This window comes from Prinia subflava, chromosome Z (genome assembly GCF_021018805.1).
Source record: "Prinia subflava isolate CZ2003 ecotype Zambia chromosome Z, Cam_Psub_1.2, whole genome shotgun sequence".
In the NCBI taxonomy this organism is placed as follows: domain Eukaryota; kingdom Metazoa; phylum Chordata; class Aves; order Passeriformes; family Cisticolidae; genus Prinia; species Prinia subflava.
Window position 1 is genome coordinate 81730529 of NC_086283.1, and position 11877 is coordinate 81742405.

The window sequence follows — 11877 nt, forward strand, 5'->3', positions numbered from 1 at the left end:
GCATTGGAGCCAGAGCAGCCCTCCTGTGGGGCATCACTCCAAAGGGTGGGCATCCTACTGAAGGATGCTACACCAAAGGAGATGGCTGGGAGACAGGAGGAGAGGCTGGAGTGTCGACAGGGTGCTTCCTAGAGACCCACAGCGATCAGCACCTTGAATTGCTCTTACAAACCACATCCAGGCTCCACATGCGCCTGGTGACACAGATGCACAGCAGTGACACCGCGGCCAGCAGCAGCCAGGCACCCCCACTCGGTGTGTCTCCACGGGAGAAGCGGCAGGCAGATGAAGGTTGGGTGAAGGGCAGAGCTGTAAGGGAGCTGGGACATCTCTCAGCTGACCCGAACCCACGGGTGTGGCGGTCCTGAAGGGAGAGCCACCAAGTCAGCTGAGGATAACTTCCAGTGAAACAAAAATAACAGTCACTTTGCAGCTTTGATGAGGCAGCTTTAAACGTGCCACGGCCATGAGGGAGGGTTACACAGGCTGCCTGAGGATCTGGCTCTCAGCTCTGTACTAAGAGGGTGTTTTGAGTAAACACAGACACATTGCCAGTTGAAATGTCAGAAGCCATCTGATTAGACACTCAAGCATCTTCCTTGGCATTTATGGCTAATCTGCTAATTAGTTAAGAAAAGCATCCCACCTTAGATGTAAGGGAGCAGCAGCTGGGAACAGCACAAAGATAAAACAGATTAACACTGCCTGATCCCCAGGACTCACATCTGCTGGCAAAGTAGACAGGTCCAAGTGTTTCCCTGACTACCTCCAGGAAGCAGGGCAGGAAGCAGTGAGACCCACAAAAGGGGAGGAGGAAGTGTAAGCCTGGCAGTCCTGGCTCTGCTGGGCACTCGTTTGGATGCGAGGCAGGTGTCTGTGCGCCATGCAGGCCCGTGGAGTCTGCTCTGGTTGCACGAGTAACAAACACACTGCACCCGTCCTGCTCCCCCTCGCTTCGGTAAAATCTCCTCTTTCCACACTCGTACTGTTCCCCTTTCACTCACAGCGCAGAGTGCTGGGTCCAGCTGCAGCTCACTACACAAGCAGTGACACGGGAAGGGCGTAGAGGACAGCAGTGCTCAGGACACCGTGTGGGCAGGGGCTGTTCAGGCAGGGCTCAGCCAGTCACAGGAACAGCCCTTCTCTCCGGCCAGAATTACTGACCACACCTGCTCCAGGAGGGCAACTACTGCACAAGAAAAGACGATCTGTCTTTTGCCTCACTCAGCAGAGTTCAGGACAAGTCTTTTGAGGCTGCAGTTCCAGCCAGTTTAAAAGAGAGAAAAAAATTACCAAAAAACCTCCACAGAAAAAAGCCAGAATCTTGACCTATTTCACATGTGAAAGGAGGTTAATATTTGGATATTAACCTCCCCTTGAATCAGGGTCCATTTACAGTCATGAGAGGAACAAACACAGAGCAGCAGGAGGGCTGGAAGAGCAGATTCAGCCAGCAGCTGCAGCCCTACCACCAATGCTTACAGGGTGACCTCCAGTGGGAGGAGGAAGACATGACAAATTTCCAAGTTACATGAAGTTACACCTTTATTTTAAAGCCATCTTTGTGCATTATCAAGGAGCAGAAAGGGGAAAGAACAGGATCCTTTGGAGCTTCCCATTACCACCCCAGGACAGCTGCAGAGCCACAGGATTTCAGGCAGGTTACAGCATGAGTCGACTGCTGCCTGTTCGGAGAGAGAACCACGACCGCCACCTCCGCTGAGCCAGAGTGAGCTACGTGCACATGATGCCGGACAGAGCTGTATCCTGGCAGTCCTACATTCAACCCCCCTGACAGGCTGAGCAGAAGGACTCCTCAGGCACAGAAATGGCTGGCCCAGCCCTGGGCCCTGCTGGCTGTACACTCATGAGCCCAGGTGATGTTGGCAGCTGCCCGGGGATTCCACATCAGGTCCTGTCTCCCCTTTGCACCAGTCAGAGCAACCTGCCCTTGGCCATAGGCAGGCGTCTGTCCCACTGCCCGGGCTGCTGCATCCCAGGCACCTGAAACCTCGCTGGGCTCGCAGCCCTTCGCTGGGGCTCACTGACAGCACACCAATTGTTCTTGCTCAAGCAGAGGCAATTCCTGTCTTCCACAAACCCCTAAGGAGTATAGCCTGCCAGCCTCTGGTGAGGGAACTCATTGAAACACATTTTCAGACAGCTACGATCACACCCAGTTGTAACAGTCTGCTCCTCCTGCCCTCTGCTCACGCCTCTGCGAGCCCCCGTGGTCAGCAGCAGCTGTGCAGCCACAGCCTCGGGCTGGCTTCTGCAGCTCTCCTGAACCACGCGCAGAGCTGCCGCCTCAGGGCCCCCCCGGCACTCCCCCGGTGGAGCGAGGGTGCTTCCCTGTGCTGCCAGCTCCCCGGCCTCCACCCTGCTTCCTCTTCATCTGGCCCTGCGGTTCTGCTTTCAGTGTCTCAGTCCAGAAGGCATCGAAAGATCCTGGGGCCTGGTACCCCGGCTCCTGAGGATCCAGGGCATCTTTGCTCAGCAGGACACATATGGCAGGAATGTTTCTCTTCACTGTCAAGGCATCAAGGCCTGCCTCAGGCACAATGGGCTCCCAGATTTCTTCGATCTGCTTGAAGAGCACTTTGGTGATCTGGTGCAGCTCCTTGAGCCTTCGTTTCATTATTTCCACACAGGTGATGGTCTTGCTGACAGCCTTGCCTGCGCCAGTGAAAAGGATCTGCCTCACCGACTCCTGCTCCATCTTGCTCATGGCATAGCCCATCAGATTCCTAATTTTGCTCCCATCCTTCACCTTCATTTCAATAATATCAGCAGGCAGGTCAGTGAAAGGAAGAGGACAAGGCTTCTCCACAATTTTGGTCTTCTTATAGTTCTCCATCCTGCAGTGCTGAAAAGGAAAACAGACCCATGAATACCCAGCCCACTGTAATTGTTGCACAAAAAAATTCTCACCACAGTTGGCTACAACCTTCCCTCTGAAGGGCACTCTTAACTATCAAAGTTGGGAATCCTGGAAAGGCATAACCAAAAGAATAGCCGAGACCTCATAAGTGCATACGTACAGTACAATGTTACCACAGGGCAGCCTGAGCCTTGGCAGGCAGGCTGTGAAAAAAACAGTGTTAGTATTGTGGGCCTAAGCAGGGTGACGTAAATAACACTGCTGTATCTCAAGAGAAGACAGAACAAACAAGTGAGCTGGGGTGACTGAGAACTCGGGGATGCTGGCCACAGCTGCATCGGGACATGCACAGGATGCATTCAAGCACAGTTTACAAGCAGCACCTTATGCTACAGATACAGGCTCATGGGGAGCTGGCCAGCCCAGCTGTGGGTAAAACACTGCATTATCACAAGGGAGATGGCAAGCATATGGTTGCAGGGATAAAAACAGGTTTCCTCGAGAGAAATGCAGAAAGGCCAAGTCTCACAGCTGCCGTTTCTGCCAAAGCAAGTGCCATCTGACTAAGTCTGCTTGACCCTGTGCAGGGCACTCCACGTCCCCACCGCACAGCCCAAGGTGCTGAAGGTTGCAGGACTTTGCTACCCGCAGGCTCCTGAGTCCCGCTTCACCCAGACGCTGCACCCCGCATCCCATCCTCCTCAGGGACACTGCAGCGCGGAGCCCCCGCTCCGAATCCTGGGAGCACACGAGGACCTCACCCCCACACGGCCCCCGCCGCCGCCTGTGCCTGAGGGCCCGGGGGGAGCCGGGCCGCCGCGGTGGGATGCGGGAATGCCGGGGTGGGAGTCAGAGATGCCCCAGCGGAGTGTGCCAAACCCTCGCTCACCTGCGGCCGCCTCAGCGCGCCCTTCGACACAAGATGGCGGCCGACGCCGGGCGCGCGCAAGCGCGGGCGGATGGGCGGAGCTCAGTGCGGGGGCCACGCCCACCAATCACGTGACCGGGCGGGACGCGGGCGGGACGCGGGCGGGACGCGGGCGGGACGCGGGCGGGACGCGGGCGGGACGCGGGCGGGACGCGGGCGGGACGCGGGCGGGACGCGGGCGGGACCCGCCCACCGGCCGGTCCCGGGGGATGGAGCGGGACCCAGGTACTCCCTGCTCCCACCGGCGCGTCCCGCTCTCCTCGCACCGGGCACACAGAGAGTCCCTGTGCACGCCCACGAAACGGCGTGCGCGAGCTCCCACCGCTACCTGGGCTCCCCAAGGAGCTGGAGGGAGCAGGGGTTTTCCACAAGCCGGCAGCCCCGCTGTGGTTTGACAAGCAGCAAGGTTGCTGATCAGGGGGAGGACAGGGACTGGCAACTTCCGGAGTACAGACCGAACTTCTGGAGTTCCTGTAGAGATTCTACCCTGTTCCTGCGGGACTCCCAGGTCACACTCAGCTGGGCAGTGTCCCACCAACCTGAAGGGTTTGAGACCCTTGCAAAAGCACAGCCCTGCAAACTCCATGCTATGGCCAGACCAGGCAAGGCATGGCTTGTCCCCGTCTCTGGAAAGGTAAAGAGCCAGCACGAGCTTGGCTTGCAGCAGCCTCACGAAAGCAGAGGCAGGATAAAGGCAAAAGCTGCTGCCTTCTCTCAGCAGAGGATGGAAGAATGGCAAGGCAGAAAATTTCCACAAGACCAGCTTTCCCTGGGCACAGGCAACTCACCAAACAGGAACAGTGTGGGGCACAGTCAGCAGAAGACTGTGGGAGTGGAAGGAACTTACTTGACCTAGGCCCAAGGCTTAAAGTAACCACTGGCCATCTCCTGGAGATGCAGAGTGTGCCAAGAGATCACTGCCTTGGGCAACGTCCCCAGTCTGTGCCAGGAGCAGTCCTCACACCCAAGGAGAGACAGAGAGAGATAACGCAGTCAGCGTTCCAGGACTTTACTGTGGCCCACAGTAAGCACAACAAGGGGTTTTACAATATATTAAAATCGAGATGGATTTCAGAGAAGTGCAAGATTTGCAAACAGAGGCAGATTAAGGAGCAGTGTGGCTGTGACTGGGGGCTGGCACAGCTCTGCGCAGAGCTGGTTGCCCCAGGATCCTGCCGTGTCACTCCAGCATGCTCACGCCAAGCGGGAAGGAGCTGGGACCAGCGGGACACAAGCTGTGCCACAGGGGCCCTGGCCACGCTGCGCTCCCAGCTCTGCCATCACTCTGCCACAGGTTTTGCTTGCTTGGCTATTTCCAGACGGGTCAGGATTTCATTCCATTGCACGAACTGCTTGGAGAGAAGCAGCGTCTGGACAGGACACTTAAGGAAAGTAATGTGGAAACTGAGAGCAAGAAACCCAGGTCAGAGCATCTTAACAGCACCATTACAATCCCGATTCCTTGGGAGAGGCCCAGGGCACCAGGCTGTTGAAAGCCTACATGGATTCAATCCACCCAGTGGCTGAGCCACTGCACAGCACCATACACCCACTGGAGCCCAGGAGGCACTTGTGAACACCACATACCTCTGCCATGCAAGGGCTTTCTACACAGCTTCCCGAACCACGGGCTTTGTGATGTGACTCAACACTGGGATCCTATACAGCCAGGACAGGCTGTATAGTGTCTGATGTGTCACCACATCAGAAAGGCTGTTAAACCCAGGGTTGGAGATGCAACAGAATCATCCCAAGGGGAAGGGGTCAGTTCAGCTGTTCCAGTCCCAAAGTTCAAAGGATACCATTTTGTTGTAATCCTCAAGGAGTGTCTTGACACTGTCAGTGAGATCGTGACGCTTCTCCTGCAAAGAGGGGAGCCGCAGTGCATGACGAATAAGTACGGTGAAGGACATCCCTCCCAGTCCCTGACAACACAGCTGAAAACTCATCCAAGGCACTGAGAGCAGTGTCAGGCCCTGGCTGTGGGTGCTCACTGCAGATGGACAGGTTTCCACAATCAAGAGAAAGGTCACAAACACTGATCCCATGAAGCACCAAAGCCCCCAGGCTTGCACCACTGCCTGCCTCTCCTCAGTATCCAGGCTTTGCTTGCCCCAGAACAGAAACTTGCAACAAAATGCTGAAAGAGACCATTAGGAACTGCTCAGGCTACTCACTGCCAGCTCCAGGAGTGCTAATATAGGGAGGGAAAGGGTGAAAGGACAGGGTGACAGTGTCAACAGTGTTCCAGAGCGTAGGACACTGGAGGAGCACAATGCTTCACCTCGTGTCTCGGTTAACGGGGGAATTCAAGATGGTTAAATCCACTACCACTTATTACGTGTCACAGAAAGCTGTTTTAAGCAGGGTTATGGTAGGCAAATTTCCAACTTGGACTTGATTGACAGAAATCCTGGCTCCTTTACCCCTTGGAGTACTTAAACTTCCTTAAAACTGTAGTATGCATATTATGATTGCAAAAAACTGCCATAAATGAGCAATTCAAGCAATTACAAACACAGGAGTGTCAGCACAGCCACTCCCAAAAGGTTCCTATGCCCTTCTAGTGAACACTGATAGGAATATTCACGGTACCTGCTGCTGTATGTGGATCTGTGACAGCCGCTGCAGTTTGGCTGCATGGTCAGGAACCGCTGGAAGCACAAAGGAGAAATCAGTTTGGGCTGTTTTACAGCACATGGGAATAGTTCCCAAAGTAAAGCCCAGTCCTCCTCCGTGAGCACAGCATGGCAGAACTCCACTCGCTGAGTGCAAGCGTCCCACACTACAAATAAAACTCATTTAAAAAAACTACTTAACTACCCTGCCCATGGCACTAGCTCAGGGATGCCTGCAGCAAGGGCTACTCAAGAACTACATCAGAGTAAACCACCTGGATAGCAGGAAAAGGATCTCTGTTTATGCCAGGAACAGAGATGTTCTGGATGTAAAAGAGCTCACAGGAAGGAACGGCTTGCCAGGCTCCACCCTCTCTGCCACAGTGCTGTCTCTAGCCTGCTTCACAAGCTACTCTGTCACCTCCTTGACCTTGCAAGGGAGGCTAGAGCAGCATGAGGCAGGAGCAGACCAAGTTTGTACTCAGTTTACTCTCACACCACTAAGCTGCTCTCTTCTCTAGTCTCAGGCTCAAGAGAAAAGCACGCGGGATAGGCCACAGCTCAGCAGGTGGCATTTGCTGCTCCAGCTTGCAGAAGAATGTGCATACCTTGGATACTGGTGCTGTCCAGGATGGGCTGGAGGGTCTTCACCTGCTCCAGAAGGGCTGCACGGGCAGGGATAGCCTGTTCCTCTGTTTGGGGGGGACAAAAAGCAACATCAGTAAACAGAAAACACTGCTTCGACTTTCCACAAATAGTGATAGTTTATTCAGCTCATCTGTCTTTACAGAAAGGGGCTCGTTCATGATTTTATTTACACCTTTGTGCTGCTTGTCCCTTGGTCTTGATTGACACCAATTTCATGCAGGAGAATCTCCACCAAGTTCTGATGATAGGAAATGGAATAATGGGTACAAATTGAAAGAGGGGAAATTTAGTCTGGATATTAAGGAGGAATTCTTTACTGTGAGGGTGGTGAGACACTGGCACAGGTTGCCCAAGAGGTTGTGGATGCTCCATCCCTAGCAGTGTTCAAGGCCAGGCTGGATAGGGGTCTGAGAAACCTGGGATAGTTGGGGGGGTGTCCCTGCTGCTCCCATGGCAGGGTGGGTTGGGACCGGATGGCCCTTAAGGTTCTTTCCAGCCCTTTGATATTCCATGGCTCTATGAATTCCCTAATTCACAGATTATACCATCACACGTTGATCCAATTCCTTGGGTCAAGAGAGGACAGGGCCAGGGGGTGTCGAAATACACCCAAATGTCTTCTACTTTTGTCACAGACTGGAGAGTACTGGAAGTGGGGTGAGGAAACCATTCTAGCTCCAGCTTTGATTAATTCAGGGCTAAAGTCAACGTTCGATACAAGAGAGATCAGAGCTGATGAAACTGCAGCGTGGTTGTGCACGAGGTAGCACTGAGGGTGACAGACACCACGGTACAAACCACCTCTCTGACACCTCCACGGGGCATGCCGTGCCATGTCTTTACAAATGAAGAAAAGAAATCCATCCCAACCCATCTTAGGTAAAGGACGCTTTTTTTCGCAGTGCTACAAAAGACTCCTGTTTCCCCTTGTTTCATGCCATACCTGCCAAGATGAAATGCAGCTTCATAGCATCTGGAACAGCCATCCTGTCAATGTACTGGGGGTCAAGGTATTTTATTACATCTTCAACTGGGGGGATAAACACGTTTGGAGACAAAAAGTAAGGACGATGTTGTGGCATTCACAAGTGCTATTTTTTTTCTTTTTTTTCCCCCCTCATATATTAATTTCTATGTGACTTTGGAGCACTGTGACCCAGAACTAGCAAATGGCTCAAGCCAGGAAACCACTGCATTAGGGACAACTGGAAATCTTGCTTTTTGTCTGGATAGCAATTATCAAAGGTGAGTGAAATCTACTTTCTCCCACTCTCAGGACAAAACAAGCCAACAGCCCCCCATCCTGGTCCCTAAAATCATCCACAAATACATCGTTTCTGCTTTCAAGCTGAGCAGCCACTGCAGACTTGGACCACTGCGACCCTCCCTGCCCCTCCTGTGACAACACATAGCCAAACCTGGCCAACAGGCAGCTTTGCAGGACACAGTACCCCACAGTTGGGAGGCAGCTCCCCAGATGTGCCCACTGAGTGTGAGCTCCCACCACACACAGAGGGCAGAGCTACTTCAGCAAGCCCAAGAAGCCCAAGTGAGCAGGAATGCACTTCAGGAGCTCATGCTGCAAGAGCCTTCAGGGGCTGCATTTCAAGCACAGCAAATCTTGGCACTGACACGGGCAGATGGAGATTGACCAAATAAGAGGCTGCAGCCGCCTGCCTCCCACCCCCGACTGCTGAGCTGGAGGATCGGGAACACCAAAAGCTTTCTCAGTTACTTATTTCTATGCCAAATAAACTGAAATAAGGGGCCAAAATAAACAGGTTTGGGGAAGGTATATTTGTTTAGCGCAGCTAAACGGTTTAGAGCTCCCCCTTCCCGCCCTCCGCGAGCCCTCTCTTTCCTCAAGACCCGCTCACTTTTCTTAAACAGGATTTTGATCCTCTCCCTCTTGCCAGCGATATTGCTCAGCGCCACCTGCACCTTCACCAGCTCGTCCGCCACCTGCAGAGGCACAGAGGGAGAGGACGGGACTGTGAGGCCCCGCCGGGCCGCGCCACCCCAGGCCCCGCCGGGCCGCACCAAACGGCCCTCGACTGCTCTCCGAGCTCCCCCCCGGCACCTTTCGTGGCCCGCAGCCCCCGCCGCCGAGGCCGACGCGCTGCTCCAGCTCCTCCAGTCGCCACTGCAGCCGCCGCAGCTCCGCAGCGCCCGCCGCCATCTTCGTGCCGGGCGGAAGCGGCCGCGCCTCACTTCCGGCGCGCCCCGATGGTTGCCATGGCAGCGCGTTGCTAAGGGCCGCGGTTGCCATGGAGACGGGGAAGGCCGCGCCCGGCGGAGCGGGGCCCTCTCGGAGGATGCGGCGCGGTCGATGGCGATTTGCACTGCAGAGGGAGGCGTGCAGCCCTCCCGCCACCTGGGAGGGCAGTCGATGGCCGCTTCATTCCGGCGTGGTCTTCTAGGAAAGAGGCACTCGGATGTATTAAAAGGAATTGATAATAGCGATCCGTGTGGATGCAGGCCCTTTGAAATCCAGGAGGTTGCCGCCGGCTTTCCCTCAGGCCTCTGTCTGCCCGCGTTCACCTTTCTCCTATCGACTGCCACAGGTGGCACTCGCGAAGAAGAGAAGCACTAATGAACGGTGCAGACAACCCCAGCCGTGCTGCTGCCTTCAGCTGGCACTCACAATTACACGGATTTCTGACAGGGATTAAATGGATTCATAGTAGCAGCATCTGCCACGGAAAAGGTCCAGAGGGTTTCCCAACTGAAGAGCAAGAAGTATCCTAGTGTGCATCAGGAAGACTGTGGCCAGCAGGTCAAGAGAGGGTATCCTGCCTCTCTACTTAGCCCTGGTGAGGGCACATCTGCACATCAGTGTCCCTTCTGGGCTCCTCAGCACAAGAAAAAGAAGGAGCTACTGGAGAGGATCCAGCAGAGGCCACAAAGATGATCTAGGGTCCGGAGCATCTCTCTTCTGAGGAGAGACTGTGGGAGTTGGGCCTGTTCAGTCTGGAGAAAAGACTGAGAGGGGATCTCATTTAATGCATATAAATATATCAAAGGCAGGTGTCAGAGAGGATGGTGCCAGACTCTTTTCAGTGGTGCCCTGTTACAGGATGAGAAGCAATGGCCATCAGCTAAAGCAGAAGGAAGGACTTCTTTATGCTGAGGGTGGCAGAGCACTGGAACAGCTGCCTAGAGAGGTTATACAGTCTCCCTCACTGGAGACATTCCAGCCCCACCTGGCACCTGGATTTGTTCCTGTGTCACATGCTCCAGCTGACCCTGCCTTGGCAGGAGGGTTGGTCTGGGTGATCCCCACGGGTCCCTTCCAGCCCTGATGATTGTGTGAATTTTAAAAGCACCATCTGATGTCATTCTCTGTATCCCAGGGCTCCCACTACCCCAGAATGTATAAGTGACTTCAGCAGTGCCAGGATAAACATGGGCCTGGGTATTGCACTACCATAGCCCAGACACCAGGGAACACCAAGTCAAGGTTTTGGGCCACTCCTTTAGATAAAAACCATTTGTCTATGCAGGTACTTTGCTAACATTGTGGGTAAAATGTGGGCTAGATGTCTTTGGGGAGCCCTCCCATTGCCATTTGCTGAAAGCTAAACCCACCATGCCCTGGAAAATTGTTGTCCTTTCAGGTACGTTCCTAGTGAGGATTGTACAGGCCTACCAGATGCAGGAGGGAGCTGTGGGGTGGCCCAGTGCACCAGCCACCCTTATGCCCCCCCAGTCACCTGCAGGAGCTGTGCAGAACACTCAGGCAGCAGAAGGCTGAGGCTCCGTGTGCGCTGCCTTTTCTTCCCAGGAATCGATAACTGAGATCTTCAGAGGGGAAGAGCTGAGCTTTGTTCCACAAAGGCGACAGATAGAAACAGCTTCATTAGCAGAGGCGCCTGGGGGCTGCAGAAGGGGCCGGGGGCTGCAGGAGGGCCAGGGGCTGTGCACACATTGATGGTCTGAGCTTAGAGGGTACTGTGGCCTGGGCTCAGCATGATGGGCAATGCCCCAAACACACAAAAGCCTGTACTAGAGGGTCCCAGACAACCCAGTACCCTGAGTACTGGGTGAGAAACTCAGGCAGTCCTGGGCTTCGAGCACTGGGTGGCTTTGGGACTGACCCCATCCACCCTTTAGGGTCCTGTCCAGTTTGCAAGCCTTGGAACAGAACCACAGCTACAGCACTGATTGCCCACAGCCCAGCACACGGAGTCTGTTCCCCGCTCCTTGGGAATGAGAGTAGGCCTCTGACCTCATCCCCAACCCTGGAGTCTGCAGGAGCAGACCTGCCCCTGGCCCAGTGCTGAAGCTGGATCCAGTGCTCTGTCAGCAGGGCTGGATCGTCCCCTCATCCTCCACCTTCTCTCCTGCTCAATTACAGTCCCTGCAGGACATGGGGAAGCAGGCATCAATCACGGCTGGTTACTCAGGTGACAGCAGCTGTGTCCCCAAGCTCCCCAGGGAGCATGGAAACACACATCACCCTCCCAGCCTGGTAATGAGGGGGGTTGCAGGCCCGCATATGCCCTGCCGACTCCCTGGAGCTGCAGTGCTCGATGAGCTGTGGCCAGCACTTCACAGAAGTGCAGAGGGACACAAGACCCCAATTAAGGCTGCATCAATCCCACTCCAGCTCTGCTTGGTACACTCACAAACAACTCCCCCCTCTACACGCACATACAGACACACCCCTTGTTCATGAGCCTTCCCCATCCCCAGTGGGCAGATGACAGGGGTGGACCCGCCAGACCATCGGTCCTCTGCAGCGGTTCTGTGTCACCCCCAGGCCCTCGACACGTTTCCAGCGTGACACTCCCACCCTCCGC

At 54.7% G+C, this 11877-nt stretch overlaps 2 protein-coding genes across 2 annotated transcripts; both read right to left on the reverse strand.

Moving 5' to 3' along the window:
* Window positions 1-1527: 1527 nt before the first annotated feature.
* Window positions 1528-3887, reverse strand: RPP25L (ribonuclease P/MRP subunit p25 like). The gene is made up of 2 exons (XM_063422930.1): window positions 3771-3887; window positions 1528-2866 (listed from the first exon to the last, which is right to left on the reverse strand). Exon 2 carries the CDS (start codon window positions 2855-2857, stop codon window positions 2309-2311), a length of 549 nt encoding a protein of 182 aa, XP_063279000.1. The 5' UTR covers window positions 2858-2866; window positions 3771-3887; the 3' UTR covers window positions 1528-2308.
* Window positions 3888-4802: 915 nt separating this feature from the next.
* DCTN3 (dynactin subunit 3) lies at window positions 4803-9311 on the reverse strand. Its single transcript, XM_063422928.1, has 7 exons — window positions 9156-9311; window positions 8953-9037; window positions 8019-8105; window positions 7036-7119; window positions 6405-6463; window positions 5612-5671; window positions 4803-5179 (listed from the first exon to the last, which is right to left on the reverse strand). The coding sequence occupies exons 1-7, from the start codon at window positions 9252-9254 to the stop codon at window positions 5090-5092; spliced, it is 564 nt and encodes a 187-aa protein (XP_063278998.1). The 5' UTR covers window positions 9255-9311; the 3' UTR covers window positions 4803-5089.
* Window positions 9312-11877: the final 2566 nt, after the last annotated feature.